Source organism: Ranitomeya variabilis, chromosome 7, assembly GCF_051348905.1.
Source record: "Ranitomeya variabilis isolate aRanVar5 chromosome 7, aRanVar5.hap1, whole genome shotgun sequence".
Taxonomy (NCBI): Eukaryota; Metazoa; Chordata; class Amphibia; order Anura; family Dendrobatidae; genus Ranitomeya; species Ranitomeya variabilis.
In genome coordinates, this window is record NC_135238.1 from 226,268,634 (window position 1) to 226,291,252 (window position 22,619).

Genomic DNA, 22,619 nt, shown 5'->3' on the forward strand with positions numbered 1-22,619 from the left:
GTTCCACTTATACCTGTGGATGGACATTTGGACTGAATGGCTGACCTAAGCATCGTGGAAGACCCAGTATATTCCTTAATGGCAACTGTTTACCATAGGGCAGACAGTCAGATAGCCTATATACATCATGCCACAAGGTCATTGAGTGCTTCCAGGATCTTGACAATTAGTTTCCTTCCATGTCAGCCTTACCACCTATATTTATATCTTACATAGCATATTTTGGAGCAGGTAGAACTGGCTGTTCAGAGTATATCGATTGGACTTCAGTATATTTATTTATAATCACTATTAGTTTTAGAAATTTTTCTAGGAATTACCAAAAATGTTCTATTTCATAGGCTCCCACTTGGTGACAGTAGTAAATGATGTTTTACTTACCCTTTCTTGCTCCAGATCCAAATCTTCTGTCTCCGGTCTATATTGACAAGTTTCAGCAGTGAAGTCACCGCTAAAGAACTGTAGCCAATCACTTGGTAGAACCCCAGAGGTCAGTGTTTGGCTGCAGCGCTGTTCATGTGATGTCATCACTGCAGCCTGTCAATAAAGACCGGGGGCAGCTGGGAAGAGTAGAAGATGCTGGAGCAAGGGATGGTAAGTAAAGCTACACTTGTAATTTTTATCCAGTGGGAACCTATGAAATAAATAAAAAATCCTGAAAAAACCCTTTCAGGTATTCAGGATCTCCATAAATGCAGATTTGACAGTTTTTATGCGGCTTATCTAATACTGAAAAGTAGTAATAAGGTGTAAGAGCAGCTTTTAGATAATCTTTGGCCTTTATTACTTTATCTTATGCATGAACCAATCTTTGTAACACATATTTTTAACTCTCAAGATGACCTAAGTATCTCCAACCTATCTTTTTCTCTGCCGGCACACTACCGTTGAAAGTGTTAGAGACTCTGCACCACATTTTAGCAGAAGAAAATTCTGCTTAATACAGACAGATTTTATGGGCAATTAAACTCAGTATCGACATTAGGACCAACTGTATTGCAACAGTAATGATATTTAACAAAATAGGTGAAAAGGTTCTTATGCATTTAATTCCTTATAGGGGTCACAAATATTATATATACTCTGAGAAGAGTTTTTTTCCTGGGCTGCCTGTTGCCTCTTTATTAAATAATAGTTTTCTGTAAGGCTAGGTTCACATTGCGTTAGGGCAATCCGTTTAGCGCTAGCGCTAGCGGATTGCGCTAACGCAATGTTTTTTTAGGGGCCGCGTTAGGGGTCGCGTTAACGTCCCCGCTCTCGCAGATCCCCGATCTGCGAGAGCGGGGAACGGACCTCGGGCGCGCCGCGGACGCTGCAAGCAGTGTCCGAGGCGCGCTACAAAAGAACGGCACATCGCTAGCGCGAGCCGAAAAAAGGCACGCGCTTGCGATGCGCTAGAGGGAAACTTCACATTGCTGTCAATGGGCACGCTAACGGACCCGTTGCACGGCGTTAATTGCGACATTTTCTCCGTGCAACGCTGTCCGTTAGCGTGCACACATTAACGCAATGTGAACCTAGCCTAAGAGTTGTCATTGCAGTAAAAGTGGGGGAAGGGAATTGACAACTTCTTTCAACACATTTATAGCTCTGACAAGATATCCACAATACACACGCACAACCTGCTTTAATGAATGATGCTAATTTAGTGATTGAACTGATTATTGCAATATGGGCATCTTGGATTGGTCTTTACATTTATTAATAATAATAATCATTAATGTTTTTATATAGTGCCATCATATTTACTTCAACAATTACCGAGTGACACATAATTCAGCAGTAGGAGGAGTGAGGGCCCTGATCGTAAGCTTAAAATCTATAAGGAAATGGGGGGGACTGAACACAAAAGGTTAAAGGTTCTTTTCATGTGAGGTCTTGTATGGTCCAGCCATCATTATAATATTCATCTTTTCATCTAAAGCTGCATGATCCATCATCAGCCAGTATCTGTCTAAGTACAGTTGCCAAGTGCTACTGTGCACAAGGAGGATGTGAAGAGAGATTAATAAGAGTGACCAGACTCTCTAGGGGAAGAGTATAAGAGATTAGTGCATAAAGGTGATAGACCTTTCTAAAAAAAGATGTGTTTTTAAAGCCTACTTAATAATGTTGGGGCTACGTATTAACCTATGGTCTGGGGTAGTGCATTCCAGAAAACTGGTGCAGCACGAGAGCAGTCTTGGAGACGGGAGTGGGAGGACCATAGTATGTTAGTCTTAGATTAGTTGCAGAATGGAAAGCACAGGTAGGGTGAAAGACAGAGAGGAGCTATAGAGTGTTATAGAACTGTGGAAAGCTTTGTGGGTGAGAAAGATAAGTTTATATTGTATTCTAGAATGGATGGGTAACCAGTGTAACGACTGGCACAGGGTGGAGAAATCAGTTTTGCAGCTGGACCAAATACAGCTGCATTCATGATGGACTGAATATGAGAAAGTCTAATAAGAGGGAGAGCAATAAGTAGAGAACTTCAGTCATCAGGACAAGAAGGAATTTAGGCTTTTTAACATGACTTCCTAAAGCCTTTTAACTTTCAGACAAGGGGTTATTCAATTTAGGGGTTGCTGGGAATATAGATAGCCAATTTTCAAAATAGACATGTTTAACAGTTGCAAAGATAACTCACTGAGTCTCACATAAAGGCCGGCGTCACACTAGAGAGTTTTACTGACATATGAGAAGCGCAAAAACTACGCATTGCACACGGACCAATGATTCTCTACGGGGCAGCTCCTATCTGCCGCATGTTTCGCAGCTGTATTTTACATGCGTAGAAAATCAGAGCATGCTGCATTTGTCAGCGTATTGCACAAAAAATCCACCAGTGAAAGTCTATGGGGCAAGAAAAATATGGATTACACATGGACCATGCGTGTGACTTGCGAGAAATATGCACTGGTATTCCATAGAAAAGCCGGCAATTCAGTGTGGTGTACAGTAAAATCACACTGACAGGATAGAATAGAACAGGTAGAATAAATGTGTACACATAGAATAGGTATATATATATATATATTTATATTTCATATAGCGCTAGATAGCATAAAAGCCGGTAATTCAATTGCCGGCTTTTGTTATCTCCTTCCCAAACCCGACAGGATATGAGACATAATTACATACAGTAAACCATTTCATATCCCTTATTTTTTTACATATTTCTCACTAATGATGTTAGTAGAGTGGGTGTGCAAAATTTGGGGGCTCTAGCTGTTAAAATAAAGGGTTACAACACGGAAAAAACTGGCGTGGGCTCCCGCACAATTTTCTCCGCCAGAGTGGGAAAGACAGTGACTGAGGGTGGATATTAATAGCCTAGAGAGGGTCCATGGTTATTGCCCCCCCCTGGCTAAAAACATCTGCCCCCAGCCACCTTGGATAATGTAAATGGATAATGTCACCTTGCTAATGTAAGGTGACATTAAGCCTGGTTAACCCCTTAACGACCGCCGATACGCCTTTTAACGGCGGCCGCTAAGGGTACTTAATCCACAGCGCCGTTAATTAACGGCGCTGTGGAAAAAGTGAATAGCGCCCCCCAGAGTCGGATTTTCTCTGGGGTCTCGGTTGCCGAGGGTAGCCGAGACCCCAGAGAACATGATTCGGGGGGTTTTTACCGACCCCCGAGTTGCGATCGCCGGTAATTAACCGTTTACCGGCGGTCGCAACAAAAAAAAACAAAACGCGATTTGCCGTTTAATTTCTCTGTCCTCCGATGTGATCGCACATCGGAGGACAGAGAAATGTGGTCCCCGATGGCCCCCAATAGCCCCCCAATACTTACCTACCTCCCCCGGTGCTCCTCGTGTCTCCCCATGGGCGCCGCCATCTTTCTTCCGGGAAAAAATGGCGGGCGCACGCGCAGTGCGCCCGCCGCCCGGCACCCGGATGTTCTTTGGGGTCTCGGCTGCCGGGGGTAGCCGAGACCCCAAAGAACATGATCGGGGTCGGTTTGCACCGACCCCTGCTTTGCGATCGCCGGTAATTAACAGTTTACCGGCGACCGCAAAAAAAAAAAAAAAAAAAAAGCGATCAGTTATTTCTCTGTCCTCTGATGTGATCGCACATCAGAGGACAGAGAAATAGGGGGATTCGGGGACCCTATCATACTCACCCGGGGTCCCTGGGTCCTCTTCTGTCTTCTCCTGCCAGCCGGCTTTTTCATCATGGCGGGCGCATGCGCAGTGCGCCCGCCATCTGCTGCCATCTGCCGGCCGGCAGGAGAAGACAAGTTGGGGCTAAAATTAGGGTTAGGGTTAGGGTTAGGGTTAGGGTTAGAGTTAGGGTTAGAGTTAGGGTTAGGGTTAGAGTTAGGGTTAGGGTTAGGGTTAGGGTTAGGGTTAGAGTTAGGGTTAGAGTTAGGGTTAGGGTTGGGGCTAAATTTAGGGTTAGGGTTAGGGCTAGGGTTAGGGCTAGGGTTAGGGTTAGGCTACTTTCACACTAGCGTTTTTTGGCTTCCGTCGCAATGCGTCGTTGGAGAAAAAACGCATCCTGCAAAAGTGCTTGCAGGATGCGTTTTTTCTCCATTGGCTTGCATTAGCGACGCATTGCGACGGAACTCCGCCCCCGCCCCCGCCTCCCCGCACCTCACAATGGGGCAGCGGATGCGTTGAAAAAACAGCATCCGCTGCACCCGTTGTGCGGCGCTTACAACGCTAGCGTCGGTACGTCGGCCCGACACACTGCGATGGGCCGAGTACGACGCTAGTGTGAAAGTAGCCTTAGGCTTCTTTCACACTTGCGTCGGTACGGGGCGGTCGCAATGCGTCGGCCCGATGTACCGACGCACGTTGTGAAAATTGTGCACAACGTGGGCAGCGGATGCAGTTTTTCAACGCATCCGCTGCCCAGTCTATGTCCTGGGGAGGAGGGGGCAGAGTTACGGCCACGCATCCGCGGAAATGGCGGACGCGACGTACAAAAAAAAGGTTACATTGAACTTTTTTTGTGATGACAGGGGCTAAAGTTATGGTTAGGGTTGGGGCTAAAGTTAGGGTTGGGGCTAAAGTTAGGGTTAGAGTTGGGATTAGGGTTAGGGTTTGGATTAGGGTTGGGATTAGTGTTACGTTTGGGATTAGGGTTGGGATTAGGGTTAGGGGTGTGTTGGATTTAGGGTTTTGATTAGGGTTATGGTTAGGGTTGAGATTAGGGCTGTTTTGGGGTTAGGGTTGTGATTATCGTTAGGGTTGTGATTAGGATTATGGATCGGGTTGAGATTAGGGTTAGGGCTGTGTTGGGGTTAGGGTTGGAGTTAGAATTGGGGGGTTTCCACTGTTTAGGTACATCAGGGGGTCTCCAAACACGACAGCCAATTTTGCGCTAAAAAAGTCAAATGGTACTCCCTCCCTTCTGAGCTCTGCCGTGCGCCCAAACAGTGGTTTACCCCCACATATGGGGCATCAGCGTACTCGGGATAAATTGGACAACAACTTTTGGGGTCCAATTTCTCCTGTTACCCTTGTGAAAATAAAAACTTGGGGGCTAAAAATCTTTTTTTTTGGAAAAAAATATATTTTTTTATTTTCACTACTCAGTCTGCATTATAAATTTCTGTGAAGCACTTGAGCTTTCAAAGTTCTCACCACATATCTAGATAAGTTCCTTAGGGGGTCTAGTTTCCAAAATGTGGTCACTTGTGGGGGTTTCTACTGTTTAGGTACATTAGGGGTCTGCAAACGCAACATAACGCCCGCAGACAATTCTATCAAAGTCTGCATTCCAAAATGGCGCTCCTTCCCTTCCGAGCTCTGCCGTGCGCCCAAACAGTGGTTTACCCCCACATATGGGGTACCAGCATACTCAGGACAAATTGGACAACAACTTTTGGGGTCCAATTTCTCTTGTTACCCTTGTGAAAATAAAAACTTGGGGGCTAAAAAAATCTTTTTTGTGGGAAAAAAAATATTTTTTATTTTCACTACTCTGCATTATAAACTTCTGTGAAGCACTTGGGCATTCAAAGTTCTCACCACATATCTAGATAAGTTCCTTGGGGGGTCTATTTTCCAAAATGGGGTCACTTGTTGGGGGTTTCTGCTGTTTAGGCACATCAGGGGCTCTCCAAACGCGACATGGCGTCCGATCTCAATTCCAGTCAATTTTGCATTGAAAAGTCAAATGGCGCTCCTTTGCTTCCGAGCTCAGCCATGCGCCCAAACAGTGGTTTACCCCCACATATGGGGTGTCGGCGTACTCAAGACAAATTGTACAACAGCTTCTGGGGTCCATTTTCTCCTGTTACCCTTGGTAAAGCAAAAATTTGGAGGCAAAAAGATCATTTTTGTAGAAAAAATGCGATTTTTTTATTTTCACGGCTCTACGTTATAAACTTCTGTGAAGCACCTGGGGGTTTAAAGTGCTCACCACACATCTAGATAAGTTCCTTAAGGGGTCTAGTTTCCAAAATGGTGTCATATGTGGGGGGTCTCTACTGTTTAGGCACATCAGCGGCTCTCCAAACGTGACATGGCGTCCGATCTCAATTCCAGCCAATTCTACATTGAAAAAGTAAAACGACACTCCTTCTCTTCCAAGCTCTGCGGTGCGCCCAAACAGTGGTTTACCCCCATATATGGGGTATCGACGTACTCAGGAGAAATTGCACAACAACTTTTGTGGCCTAATTTCTCCTGTTACCCTTGTGAAAATAAAAATTTGGGGGCAAAAAGATCATTTTTGTAGAAAAAATGAGATTTTTTATTTTCACGGCTCTACGTTATAAACTTCTGTGAAGCACTTGGGGGTTCAAAGTGCTCACCACACATCTAGATAAGTTCCTTAAGGGGTCTAGTTTCCAAAATGGTATCACTTGTGGGGGGTTTCCACTCTTTAGGCACATCAGGGACTCTCCAAACGCGACATGGCATCCGATCTCAATTCCAGCCAATTCTGCATTGAAAAAGTCAAACGGTGCTCCTTCACTTCCAAGCTCTGCGGTGCGCCCAAACAGTGGTTTACCTCCACATATGGGGTATCAACGTACTCAGGAGAAATTGCACAACAACTTTTGTGGTCTAATTTCTCCTGTTACCCTTGTGAAAATAAGAATTTGTGGGCGAAAAAATCATTTTTGTGAAAACAAATGCGATTTTTTATTTTCACGGCTCTACGTTATAAACTTCTGTGAAGCACTTGGGGGTTCAAAGTGCTCACCACACATCTAGATAAGTTCCTTGGGGGGTCTAGTTTCCAAAATGGTGTCACTTGTGGGGGGTTTCCACTGTTTAGGCACATTAGGGGCTCTCCAAACGCGACATGGCGTCCGATCTCAATTCCAGCCAATTCTGCATTGAAACAGTCAAACGGTGCTCCTTCACTTCCAAGCTCTGCGGTGCGCCCAAACAGTGGTTTACCTCCACATATGGGGTATCGGTGTACTCAGGAAAAATTGCACAACAAAATTTGTGGTTAAATTTCTGTTTTTACACTTGTGAAAATTAAAAAAAATGGTTCTGAAGTAAAATGTTTGCAAAAAAAAGTAAAATGTTCATTTTTTTCTTCCATATTGTTTTAGTTCCTGTGAAGTATGTAAAGGGTTAATAAACTTCTTGAATGTGGTTTTGAGCAGCTTGAGGGGTGCAGTTTTTAGAATGGTGTCACACTTGGTTATTTTCTATCATATAGACCCCTCAAAATCACTTCATAGGTGATGTGGTCCCTAAAAAAAACATGGTGTTGTAAAAATGAGAAATTGCTGGTCAACTTTTAACCCTTATAACTCCCTAACAAAAAAAAAAATTGTTTCCAAAATTGTGCTGATGTAAAGTAGACATGTGAGAAATGTTATTTATTAACTATTTTTTGTGACATATCTCTCTGATTTAACCCCTTCATGACCCAGCCTATTTTGGCCTTAATGACCTTGCCGTTTTTTGCAATTCTGACCAGTGTCCCTTTATGAGGTAATAACTCAGGAACACTTCAACGGATCCTAGCGATTCTGAGATTGTTTTTTCGTGACATATTGGGCTTCATGTTAGTGGTAAATTTAGGTCGATAATTTTTGAGTTTATTTGTGAAAAAAACGGAAATGTGGCAAAAAATTTGAAAATTTCGCAATTTTCACATTTTGAATTTTTATTCTGTTAAACCAGAGAGTTATGTGACACAAAATAGTTAATAAATAACGTTTCCCACATGTCTACTTTACATCAGCACAATTTTGGAAACAATTTTTTTTTTTGCTAGGAAGTTATAAGGGTTAAAATTTGACCAGTGATTTCTCATTTTTACAACAAAATTTACAAAACCATTTTTTTTAGGGACCACCTCACATTTGAAGTCATTTTGAGGGTTCTATATGGCTGAAAATACCCAAAAGTGACACCATTCTAAAAACTGCACCCCTCAAGGTGCTCAAAACCACATTCAAGAAGTTTATTAACCCTTCAGGTGTTTCACAGCAGCAGAAGCAACATGGAAGTAAAAAATGAACATTTAACTTTTTAGTCACAAAAATGATCTTTTAGCAACAATTTTTTTATTTTCCCAAGGGTAAAAGGAGAAACTGGACCAGGGACGTTGTTGTCCAATTTGTCCTGAGTACGCTGATACCTCATATGTGGGGGTAAACCACTGTTTGGGCGCACGGCAGGGCTCGGAAGGGAAGGAGCGCCATTTGACTTTTTTAATGAAAAATTGGCTCCAATCTTTAGCGGACACCATGTCGCGTTTGGAGAGCCCCCGTGTGCCTAAACATTGGAGCTCCCCCACAAGTGACCACATTTTGGAAACTAGACCCCCCAAGGAACTTATCTAGAAGCATAGTGAGCACTTTAAACCCCCAGGTGCTTCACAAATTGATCCGTAAAAATGAAAAAGTACTTTTTTTTCACAAAAAAATTATTTTAGCCTCAATTTTTTCATTTTCACATGGGCAACAGGATAAAATGGATCCTAGATTTTGTTGGGCAATTTCTCCTGAGTACACCAATACCTCACATGTGGGGGTAAACCACTGTTTGGGCACATGGTAAGGCTCGGAAGGGAAGGAGCGCCATTTGACTTTTTGAATGGAAAATTATCTCCATCGTTAGCGGACACCATGTCGCGTTTGGAAAGCTCCTGTGTGCCTAAACATTGGAGCTCCTCCACAAGTGACCCCATTTTGGAAACTAGACCCCCCAAGGAACTCATCCAGAGGCATAGTGAGCACTTTAAACCCCCAGGTGCTTCACAAATTGATCCGCAAAAATGAAAAAGTACTTTTTTTTCACACAAAATTTCTTTTAGCCTCAATTCTTTCATTTTCACATGGGCAACAGGATAAAATGGATCCTAAAATTTGTTGGGCAATTTCTCCTGAGTATGCCGATACCTCATATGTGGGGGTAAACCACTGTTTGGGTGCACGGCAAGGCTCGGAAGGGGAGGCGTGCCATTTGACTTTTTGAATGGAAAATTAGCTCCAATCGTTAGCGGACACCATGTCGCGTTTGGAGAGCCCCTGTGTGCCTAAACATTGGAGCTCCCCTACAAGTGACCCCATTTTGGAAACTAGACCCCCCAAGAAACTTATCTAGATGCATAGTGAGCACTTATAACCCCCAGGTGCTTCACAGAAGTTTATAACGCAGAGCCGTGAAAATAAAAAAATAATTTTTCTTTCCTCAAAAATGATTTTTAGCCCAGAATTTTTTATTTTCCCAAGGGTAATAGGAGAAATTGGACCCCAAATGTTTTTGTCCAGTTTGTTCTGAGTACGATGATACCCCATATGTGGGGGTAAACCACTGTTTGGGCGCACGGCAGGGCTCGGAAGGGAAGGCACGCCATTTGGCTTTTTGAATGGAAAATTAGCTCCAATCATTAGCGGACACCATGTCGCGTTTGGAGAGCCCCTGTGTGCCTAAACATTGGAGCTCCTGCACAAGTGACCCCATTTTGGAAACTAGACCTCCCAAGGAACTAATCTAGATGTGTGGTGAGCACTTTGAACCCCCAAGTGCTTCACAGAAGTTTATAACGCAGAGCCATGAAAATAAAAAATAATTTTTCTTTTCTCAAAAATGATTTTTTAGCCCACAATTTTTTATTTTCCCAAGGGTAACAGGAGAAATTGGACCCCAAAAGTTGTTGTCCAGTTTCTCCTGAGTACGCTGATACCCCATATGTGGGGGTAAACCACTGTTTTGGCACACGTCAGGGTTCGGAAGGGAAGTAGTGACGTTTTGAAATGCAGACTTTGATGGAATGCTCTGCGGGCGTCAGGTTGCGTTTGCAGAGCCCCTGATATGCCTAAACAGTAGAAACCCCCCACAAGTGACCCCATTTTGGAAACTAGACCCCCCAAGGAACTTATCTAGATGTGTGGTGAGCACGTTCAACCCCCAAGTGCTTCACAGAAGTTTACAACGCAGAGCCGTGAAAATAAAAAATCATTTTTCTTTCCTCAAAAAAGATGTTTTAGCAAGCAATTTTTTATTTTCACAAGGGTAACAGGAGAATTTGGACCCCAATATTTGTTGCCCAGTTTGTTGTGAGTACGCTGATACCCAATATGTGGGGGTAAACCACTGTTTTGGCACACGTCGGGGTTCGGAAGGGAAGTAGTGACGTTTTGAAATGCAGACTTTGATGGAATGCTCTGCGGGCGTCAGGTTGCGTTTGCAGAGCCCCTGATATGCCTAAACAGTAGAAACCCCCCACAAGTGACCCCATTTTGGAAACTAGACCCCCCAAGGAACTTATCTAGATGTGTGGTGAGCACGTTCAACCCCCAAGTGCTTCACAGAAGTTTACAACGCAGAGCCGTGAAAATAAAAAATCATTTTTCTTTCCTCAAAAAAGATGTTTTAGCAAGCAATTTTTAATTTTCACAAGGGTAACAGGAGAATTTGGACCCCAATATTTGTTGCCCAGTTTGTTGTGAGTACGCTGATACCCCATATGTGGGGGTAAACCACTGTTTGGGCACACGTCAGGGCTCGGAAGGGAAGTAGTGACATTTGAAATGCAGACTTTGATGGAATGGTCTGCGGGCGTCACATTGCATTTGCAGAGCCCCTGATGTACCTAAACAGTAGAAACACCCCACAAGTGACCCCATTTTGGAAACTAGACCCCCGAAGGAACTTATCTAGATGTGTGGTGAGCACTTTCAACCCCCAAGTGCTTCACAGAAGTTTATAACGCAGAGCCGTGAAAATAAAAAAATAATTGTTCTTTCCTCAAAAATTATGTTTTAGCAAGTAATTTTTTATTTTTGCAAGGGTAACAGGAGAAATTAGACCCCAGCAGTTGTTGCCCAGTTTGTCCTGAGTACGCTGGTACCCCAAATGTGGGGGTAAACCACTGTTTGGGCGCACGTCGGGGCTTGGAAGGGCGGGAGCACCATTTGACTTTTTGAACGCAAGATTGGCTGGAATCAATGGTGGCGCCATGTTGCGTTTGGAGACCCCTGATGTGCCTAAACAGTGGAAACCCCTCAATTCTAACTTCAACACTAACCCCAACACACCCCTAATCCTAATCCCAACTGTAGCCATAACCCTAATCACAACCTTAACCCCAACACACCCCTAACCACAACCCTAACCGCAACACACCCGTAACCCTAATTCCAACCCTAATCCTAACTCTAATCCCAACCGTAACCCTAATCCCAACCCTAACCACAACTGTAACCCCAACACACCCCTAACCCTATCCGTAACCCTAACCACAAGCCTAATCTTAACCCTATTTCAAACCCTAGCCCTAATTCCAACCCTAACTCTAATTCCAACCCTAACCCTAAGGCTATGTGCCCACGTTGCGGATTCGTGTGAGATTTTTCCTCATGATTTTTGAAAAATCTGCAGGTAAAAGGCACTGCGTTTTACCTGCGGATTTACAGCAGATTTCCAGTGTTTTTTTGTGCAGATTTCACCTGCGGATTCCTATTGAGGAACAGGTGTAAAACGCTGCGGAATCCGCACAAAGAATTGACATGCTGCGGAAAATACAACGCAGCGTTTCTGCACGGAATTTTCCGCACCATGGGCACAGCGGATTTGGTTTTCCTTAGGTGTACATGGTACTGTAAACCTGATGGAAAACTGCTTCGAATTCGCAGCGGCCAATCCGCTGCCAATCCGCGGCCGATCCGCTGCCGATCCTCTGCGGATCCGCTGCCGATCCGCTGCGGATCCGCTGCCAATCCGCTGCGGATCCGCTGCCGATCCGCTGCCGATCCGCTGCCGATCCGCTGCCGATCCGCTGCGGATCCGCTGCCGATCCGCTGCCGATCCGCTGCGGATCCGCTGCGGATCCGCTGCGAATCCGCGGCCGATCCGCTGCGGATCCGCTGCCGATCCGCTGCCGATCCGCTGCCGATCCGCTGCGGATCCGCTGCCGATCCGCTGCGGATCCGCTGCCGATCCGCTGCGGATCCGCGGCCGATCCGCTGCGGATCCGCTGCCGATCCGCTGCCGATCCGCTGCGGATCCGCTGCGGATCCGCTGCGGATCCGCGGCCGATCCGCGGCGGATCCGCTGCCGATCCGCTGCCGATCCGCTGCCGATCCGCGGCCGATCCGCTGCGGATCCGCGGCCGATCCGCTCTGTGTGCACATGCCATAACCCTACCCCTAACCCTAACCCTACCCGTAACCCTAACCCTACCCCTAACCCTACCCCTAGTTCTAACCCTAGTTCTAACCCTAACCCTAGTGGAAAAAGAAAAAAAAATATTTTCTTTATTTTATTATTGTCCCTACCTATGGGGGTGATAAAGGGGGGGGTTTATTTATTATTTTTTTATTTTGATCGCTGTGATAGAACCTACCACAGCGATCAAAATGTACCTCTAATGAATCTGCCGGCCGGCGGGCGCACTGAGCATGCGCCCGCCATTTTGGAAGATGGCGGCGCCCATGATGGAGGCGGACGGGGACCGGGAGCCTCGGTAAGTATAAGGGGGGGGAGATCGGGGCACGGGGGGGGCGTCGGAGCACGGGGGGGTGACATAGGAGCAGGGGGGGAGCGGGCAGGAGGACGGGGGAGCGGACAGCAGGACGGGGGAGCCGGCAGGCGGACGGAGGGGACCGGACCCTATAACGGAGCACTGGGGGGGCGATCGGTGGGGTGGGGGGGGGTCACATTAGTGTTTCCAGCCATGGCCGATGATATTGCAGCATCGGCCATGGCTGGATTGTAATATTTCACCAGTTTTTTAGGTGAAGTATTACAAATCGCTCTGATTGGCAGTTTCACTTTCAACAGCCAATCAGAGCGATCGTAGCCACGGGGGGTGAAGCCACCCCCCCTGGGCTGAAGTACCACTCCCCCTCTCCCTGCAGATCGGGTAAAATAGGAGTTAACCCCTTCACCCGATCTGCAGGGACGCGATCATTCCATGACGCCACATAGGCGTCATGGGTCGGATTGGCACGGGTTTTCATGACGCCTATGTGGCGTCATGGGTCGGGAAGGGGTTAAGGGCATAAAAATACAAAGTTTGAAAATTGCAAAATTTTAAAAATTTTCGCCATATTTCCATTTTTTTCATAAATAATCGCAAGTAATATCGAAGAAATGTTACCACTAACTTGAAGTACAACATGTCACGAAAAAACAATCTCAGAATCAGCGGGATCCGATAAAGCGTTCCAGAGTTATAACCTCATAAAGTGACACTGGTCAGAATTGTAAAAATTGGCTCGGTCATTAAGTACCAAATTGGCTCTGTCACTAAGGGGTTAATAATGGAGTGATGTAAACAAGACACCTATCCACTTATACTTATGATATGTCTATTTTTTTATATAGGTCAGATGCTATATATTCTGCTCTCTATGATGGAACTTCCATGAGGGAAATTTTACGGGGTCATGAATACCTTTCCCACCCTTTTGCCGTTTCCCTGTATGGCAGTGATGTTTACTGGACAGACTGGAGAACTAACACTTTATCTAAGGCAAATAAATGGACTGGTCACAATGTAAGCGTTATACAGAAAACCAGTGCACAGCCATTTGATATACAAATTTACCATCCAAGTCGCCAGCCTCAAGGTAAGGTTATATGTTATATATGTAAATGATATATTTCTTCTGTTCCAAGCTCTATATAGTTAAAAAAAATGTTTTTTAAAAAAAAAAATAGGTCATAATAGTAAACATCACTGAATGTAAAAGCTTTTAGCCTGCCATACACATTAGATGGCTGTTGGCTGAATAATGATTCGGCCGATTGTTCAACCGACAGCCATCTCTGCAGGTTCATGCCCAAAACAACATTTTGCTACAGAAATTCTGTATCTACCTTGCATTATTATAATTCATTTTTAGACCCATTGAATGTGTCATGTTTGTATTACGCATCAACTTAAATATGATTCATAATCAAAATCTTACTTTATAATACCAACTTCACCAAAGAAAAGCTTATAAAAACTTTGACTGTGCAAGCAAAGATTTATTACATTTGGTGGCAGCGCATTTTCTTTTTAATTTTTCCTCTTGCTTTCTGAAATAATCTTCTCGAGCCTAAGCTTGTGTATTTATATTCCCTGTAATTATACGTTTTTAAGCTGACATTTTGTGAAGCTAAAAATTTTGGGTTATTAAAGCAGACAGTTTGGATTATACACTTATTTTGTCTACCTGCCATTAATTCACTTTATACTTCTATTTTAGTGTCAAATACACATGATTCAACACGGAGCAACACAAACTCATTTTTAGATGCATTAACCTCTTTCGAGCTGACTCGTATTTTACTGTTTGTCAGATAATCTGATGTCTATGGGATAGTGCATTCATTCATTAATGACACCTGCAGAATGTATTAATTGCACACAAAAATACATGCATCTGTAAATATTGCAACCACAGAATGCTTTATAACTCAATGTATAACATGTTAGTGTGTGCTATTGTGGATGTCAATGATGTATGGTAAAAAGGTGTTAACCTATACCCCTTAATTGCCAACATATATTGATCACCATTATTTCCTTCTCTGCTATCATAGTGAAAAAAAAATAATGTGAAAAGAAAACTAGGCACTCATAGATCCAATGTTAATGCATGACATTTTTGTAGACAACGTACAAATATTCATCATGATATTTTTGTCCAGACAAAAGATATTCATCAAACAATCAGATTGCATAAAGAGTATAATGAAGCATAGAATATATGCAGCCATTCCTGTTCGGCCATCAAATCTAGAATATTTTTCTTTTGCAATCCTATTGTCTGATGAAGGTCAGATGTTTGGATAAAAACATAACAAACAATATCTGTGGATTGCCTAATAACAAAATCACAAAGTAGCATCAAAGCTGGAACCCATAAATACTAGCAAAAGAGTAAACAATGGTGACCACATATTTTTGTGGGCAATTAAGGCATATGGTTTGACCCCATAGCAGTCCCCCTTTTTTAAATACCATGACTTCCACAGTTACTCAAATTTCTATTAAATATTTCAGGTATGAGGCATTCTTTTATAAATATATGCATTTTATTTATATAGTGCATTAGTTTCCAAAATTTCCAGATAGCAAACACTCAAATCAGTTTCAAACTACACTAAGTGGCCCTAAACTAATATCTAAATGCATATTCAGACTGCAGCAATCATATAATCTAAAATGTCATCATGGCTCTGGAAACTGCATGTCATAGTTATAGGCTTACTAGGATACATGCAAAAGATGGACCTCAAAGCAAATAGATGCAACTTAAAGCAGCAATCTTATGAAGGTTTGTTAAAATAAATCTATGTATATGTGCATGTAGTGTAGAGTGGCATATTTTCCGATATCCAGCACCATTCTTCTCCTCTTCTCAATGACATCACTGTTTTCAGACTCTCCGGCTTACTCTAGGATCTAAATGTGAGTTGCAAGTTTTACAATATTAACCTGTGGACCCCAGTTCTGATGTTCTATAGACTTGCACTATTAAAACCACTTCTGGGTCATGCAGAGTGTAGTGTGACCCGGAGGACCTGAAGAGTGGTGATGTCAATGAGAAAAGGAGCAGAATAATGTTGGACTCTGGAGAAAAAGACAGCAGATGACTATACTTACACACACACATGATGCTAGATGCACATATATATAAATTTAGTTTAAAAAAAACATAATGGACATACTTCTATAATGGTCTATATACTAAATATAGCAACGAGTGTCATCCATTACAGGGGAGTCCATGGAACTGTGGAAATCTGGCTATAAAAGATCTTTGGGTGCTGGGGATTTTTTCTAGTAGCCAATTGGTTTGTGTTCATTCTTTCAATTATATTGTAGCTTTAAAATAATAAACTTGTATTTTAGATTTAGTAGCTCTTTACATTTCTGGTCTAGCTGTCATAACGGAATTCAGAATCTTTTCCTTCAGTGCATATTCTATTTTACATTTGCTGTATGCCCATAAACTGATTTCCTAATGCTAAAAAATAACTTTTGTGACTGAGAGTAATTTCACACTGTAGCTTAGGAAAATAGAGCAATTTAAAGCAATTGGACGTATGCACAGAACATCGCAGTGTAGATTTGGAGCTTTTGTTTGCACTGTGCTGTGTGAGATTTATATGTGACACTAGAAAATAGCAGGGCTGATATGTTGGAAGGAATTCAAGTTATATATTATATCAGTATGGTTTCATGGTTGATACATTATGTTATGTATATTTTCCGCATATTCTCCTTGAGGAAAATACTGTACTACATGTATCAATTGAAAAAAAGATGTAAAATTGGTCAATATTTGCTTTGTGTTTTGCTGATTGAAAAGTCTACTGAAAGCTCCTGTACTCAAAGGTAAAATCAGTAAGAGCGTAAGATTACCCTCAGGTTTAATATGCCATTTAAGACAATTGTCTTGTTATGTATCAGAGGGTTCTTTGGAGAAACTCAGGCACCAATAACCAGCAACTGATACCTGTGCACCAATGGTGGTAATGGAAGGTCTTGCAAATGCTGATCCCTACTTTTTTTTTCAGAATTTTAAGTCCTCGATTCATTAAAGAGAACCTGTCACCAGGTTTGACTGATACAAATTACAGCCACGGCCTTTCAGGGCTTATCTACTGCATTCTATAATGGCCAGGGCACACCATTAGAGGGCGCTTACTGCATACTGATCATTTATAGAGCTAAATAAGTCATCTGTATACAGTACGATCCTAAGCTCCCCCTAGTGGTGGTTATCGGCAGTCAGAATGTTGCCATAAAAGTTTATGGCCAGGATAAGGAATCTAGTATTTTAATTCAAAGCTTGATATCACAAAGAAAATAAATATCGTGGGATAAGGCAAGAAAATTTGACTTCACATCACTATTAGCATCTATGTGCCTGTTTGGCTCGAGATAAACTTTGCACCTAAATTCTAGAATTCATATTATGAGTGTTATGGGCGGCTATATAAATGTATATTTCATGCTTTGTCATGCAGTATTTATGATACATTTTTGAAATAATTTGCGTTATTAATATATAATACACAGTCATTTCATGAGCTATTATATGTCACATCAATAGGGATAAAGCAATAAGGCCACTAGGTCTACTGTTCTTCAAATCTATGAATATCAATGGTGAATCGAAAACTTTGGAAATGTCCAATGAATATCTAAATTTATTGTACGGGAGGGTTAATTTTGAAAATAATTTTGCCTTTTTCTATTCACTTTTTTAAGTCTATGCTAAAAGACCTGTATTATGTATCATCTTATTATTACGCAGAGGTCTACTCTATGGCTTTTGTAATATTATCCCCAGTTGAGTGAATGTATCTTGTAATTACTCTTGGCTCTAATGTTCATTACATATACAAAAGGAAAATATATTGTGGCTTTGTAGAAAATCCTCACTACTAAGCGATATTTAATAATTAAACTCCCATTTATTGACAATAAAAATAACATTTATATCGTGCTAAAATACCGTCCAGAATTCTGTCTGGAGAACACAACCCAAAGGAAGATGAAATACAGAAATAAAACCACAGTCTCCTCGGTCAGGGTTGAGTTACAAGGTCTCCATAGATCTATTATTCTGTGGCACTTTCTGGAAATAAAACCTCTAAAATCTTTGACGGCGAGGTATATTGTGAGGGCAAAGAAGCAGATGCAAATTTTTAACAAGACTTTTCTTAATCAGAATGGGCTTTTTGCTTTGCATTTCATATCGAGAAGTTAGTGCTTGGAGTTTATGCATGGATAACTTTGTAGCTCATGAATAGGCAGAAGTTAAAAAGGAGCATTTAGCTATGTTGACCTTCACTGCATGGTTTATTGTTGCATAGCAAATAATGATAATTAAGGTCATGGTGGCACAGCAAGCGGTAGAAGACTCTGCCAAGAGTAAACTTGCATCTTTCTTCTTACTTACATATTTTGGAAGAGTCTGCACATTTAGGAAAAATTTCCCAACAGATGATGTCTAGATAGATGATAAATAGATGGAGATAAAGATAGATGGATGGATGGATGGATGGATAGATATTAGATAACTAGATAGATAGATAAATAGACAGATAGAATGTAGAGTTAAAGGGTTTGTCCACAGCTAGGATAACCCCTTCTTAAACTAAATGATTGGCTCCGATAAAATAATAAAGCCTATACTCACTGGTGATGACACTCACGGTCATGGGGCTCTGATGCAGAGGAATGACATATGATGCCCGTCGCCCTATGAGCGTCACTGTCTCCGCCTTCGGACAAGCTGCACTTGAAGATGAAGTCCGGCTGCAGCTGATCCAGAACCTGCTCTTCATGTTCAGTGTGTCCGAAGCACTGATTGGGTGTCGGTGTCAAGTTTCACAAGACCGCATCAAGGACTGTGGCCAAGCGACTACATTACAAGACTGAGAGGAATGGACCAAATCACTGAAAACGTTCTCCCATCGGTGTCGTCCCAGGAGTCTATTCTGATTAGTAGATCCCCATAATGTCAAACATGAATCCCACCACAGTGTAATAATGTTTTGGAGCCTACTAATCATGATCATAATATGATGTTATGCATTAGTGCAGTCACTTGACTTTTTAATTAAAAGCTGATCTTGAGTAAGGTACTTTTTTCACAGTTTTCTCTAGACATGTCACTTTTTTTGGCAAATTGTTTTTATTGACTTGGATTTTCCAGTTCTGCCAGTTGTGAGCTCAATTCTTCTAGCATGTCTTTCTCATTTAATGTCTGTGTAGATGAATTTTGGATGATTTGTATAGTACCAGAAGAGTATCCCTAAGCAATGCACCATAAAGTAATCTGATTAAGGAAAAGCTAAGCTCTTCCAGGATACTTTGCATTGCTCGAATTTTAGGGAAAACTCCAACGTACTCAAGCTTCCCAAAACTTGATCATTCAGATAGCGGGACGGGAAATTAGCTTTTCATAAAATTTAGGCTGGGAAAGGCTATAGAATATTTGTATAAATATTTAACTTTTCATTTATTATGTAGGATATAATAGTGAGTAAATAGGAAAATGTTGCAGAAAAGTTAAAGCTTCATTTTAGATACATACAGTATATAGAAGTTTTCTATAAATAATGGATTTAAGACCTTGTCCAACGAAAATGTTCTTATTAATTGTTCGGCAAATGTAGTTTTGTTGCCTCTAATTCCATGAAGCTTTCTATATCAAGCTTGTAAAAAGAAGCCTGGGATTGCTATAGGGCCTGAAAGTAATGGCAAGTAATCTCATTACTGGCTTCAATAGATACAGCCCCACAGAGAATCTGTAGACATTGCAAATGCTTCTGAAAAGAACATGGACCCAGCTAGGTATTCTCAGATTTATTAACTCACATTAATTGAGGAGAAAGATTTATTATGTTATAGTAGAAGTTTTACGATTACATAAAATCATTAAACATCTGCAAAAATTACTTATGTGACATCTTGGCTTTCTGCTATAATGGTTCAGATGAAGATAAATGTACATGAGTTTTCCAGAACTGCACTAGTAAAGTGAAACTTATTTGTGATGGCCACCTAAAATTTCACTAAAACGTGGTCTTCTGCTCAATTGGTCTTCTCAAAGGAGATTGATGAGATGCATTATGTGTGAGAAGTGGTCTTTTCTAGAATATTTGCTTATGTCAATGTCTCTGTTAGGATCACCTGGTTGGGTAGATCCTTCAAGCCCTAGGTCAGGGTGGGCAAACAGGCCAATGGATGTCTGTGCAGCAGGCAGGTGAGGCACACATGAGACAGGTAGCAGAAGAAGTGAAGACTGCAGGTGGACAAGAGATTGGTAACAGCTAGCTGAGGTACTGGGACTCACAAGCAGAGAGAAGACATCCTGCAGACTGCTGCCATGTAGCAGAAATACTGCAGACAGGTAGAAGAGGTCCTGGAGACCACAGACAGGTAGCAGAGGTACTGGAATCCACAGGCAGATAGGACTCAGGAACACTAAATTCTTAATATCACGACACAGGTTTGTGTCTTGGTGAGCCTTATATAGGCCCAGGCGGATGATCACATGTGATCACTCTAGACCATCTGTAAAGCTCGACCTGAAGAACAACAGAGTTTATCAGACCAGGGTAGGGGGGCGAGAGAAGCAAGGCCCAGTTCTAGGACAGGAGCACAAAAGTCTCTGACAGAAGAACATATGCTAGATCATTTTATACATCCTGTCCACAGATATCCAGTTTCTATGAAGTTACAAGTTCCAGCACACTTTTACAACCTGTAACACTCAGGGCATGCTTAGAGTTGCAAAACACTACTCCGTAAGAACTTACATGTTGACTTTCATGACTTTGTGATTTCCTCAAAACTTCCAGCCATAAATTAAAGAAAAGGACTTGTATCTTGGCTTTCAAGACATTGTGATTTCCACAAAGTTGTACAGCCATAGATTAAACAAGACCATAAGGAACTCATATGATTAACTCAAAAAACGCATAAACATAGGCATCTACGGACATTTTTTTCATTTTTCACATTCATATGGTCAATTTTTAATCAAAGTATAATTCAATGAAATAACTTGTGCAGTTGGAAATCACTCTTAATCATGTTTCTACAGAAGTGATACAGAAAGACTAGGCTCATAAAGTGGCAATTTGATTGGAGTTCTTTAAGACTTAACAAGTTATTCCCACTGGGAAGCCAAAGGATAGGTGATTATTGTTGATCACTAGGTGTCCAGCCTACTGGGATCCCTGCAGATCCCAAGAATAGGTTATCAAATGCCCAGATGGAGTGGGTCATTGGTCACACTCCTCTCATTTTCTATCTCTGGCAGTCTCATAGATAATAAATGGTGGCATGTATTTGAAGCCATGACTTCATTTTAACAAGGCATTTCAGAATCTCTAGTGATCTGCCACTCTCCCTGGACCATATTTACCCATTTCTATACCCTATGCTAAAGCACATAGTTCTGCGCCCTCTTCTCCCTCCTTCGAAAAGTTGATTAGAAACGTTGATTATTCGAACGTTGTCATGCCTGCTTAAACGAATTTCACCATCACGTGTCTCAGAGTGATGTTTCCTGAGAATCTTAACGCTTTTGATCGTGCTCATATAATTTTAAGAAATTTTAAGAGCTTTTTCCTCATATAAATCAAACTGTCCTCGCAGTTGTATCAGGAACTTTGCTAGTGATTGGAGAACTTCGGCAACTTCCAAAACATCAGTTTCCACATTTTGTACATGCTTGTTCACTAGGTGTAATCTGAGCAGCACCGTTCCCCAAAACTGTGCCATCAACGTTGTTCCAAGTCTTCGCAGCTTGATGAGTATACCTCCAGCTTCTGCTAGAGTTCCTGATTTTGGGGTTTCATCACTTTCAAGGTATTTTGCAGCATCAATGATGGTAGTAGAAAGGTAGTAGTCAACGATATGAGTGTAATGATTCACTTGGAATCACTAGTGTAACAACAATCTGGAATTTTCTTTTAACAATAGGTTTATGCTGAGTGTGTGAGAGAGAAGTAGGAAATGCTTTTTGCCTGTGACTGAGCAAGACAGGGCAAGCTGTAGAGATGGGCAACGTAAATGTACCTCTCAATTTATTCATGTAAATTAAAAAAAACAACAGAATTTTATATGGCCCTTTCAATATGATATTGAAAAATTTGTAAATATCAGGCTGTTATTTCTACTGGATATACGCCTCCCTGACTGCAGTGCCCTAGGCCGTGGCCTTGGTTCGCCTTACGGGAAATCCACCGCTGACAACTCCTTTATCAGGTATCTAGATGATAATTTTCCCAGTTGAGAATAACCCTTAACCTCAATGAAAATAATTATAGGATTAGTATAGAAAAAATTAGTTGTCTATTCAGTAAACATTGCACGTCACTAATGATATAGCTAAAAGTAACATTATAGGAGATGCTACATACCATGGTACGGATTTGTTAAATGTGATCTCTTAATGATGCTCGCTGATTAAGCTCCAGTTCCTATTACATCGACAGCTCACGTTTTTGTATATTTAATGCAGTAATTTGCAAGTTCCCTAAGAATTCCTCCTCGGGAGCCGTCTTTCTTTAGAATGGGATAATGTGATGTTTTGAAAACAAATATAAACACATAGAGACAGGAATAGCAGAAATTACCATCATTCCGAGATTAGAATTTTAAGGAAATTGCCGTAACCACAATAAAATAAACTGTAAGTTGCAAAAGGCTCAATGGTCCCAACACAACGAAGA

General features: G+C 41.9%; 1 protein-coding gene across 5 annotated transcripts in view; it reads left to right on the top strand.

Moving 5' to 3' along the window:
- LRP1B (LDL receptor related protein 1B) overlaps nucleotides 1–22,619 on the top strand; it is a 1,636,337-nt gene that overhangs the window by 1,046,858 nt on the left and 566,860 nt on the right. For all 5 annotated transcript variants that reach the window (XM_077273024.1, XM_077273022.1, XM_077273019.1 and 2 more), the window contains exon 27: nucleotides 13,749–13,993. In XM_077273024.1, coding sequence (XP_077129139.1) covers nucleotides 13,749–13,993 — 245 coding nt within the window. The remainder of the gene's footprint in view (nucleotides 1–13,748; nucleotides 13,994–22,619) is intronic.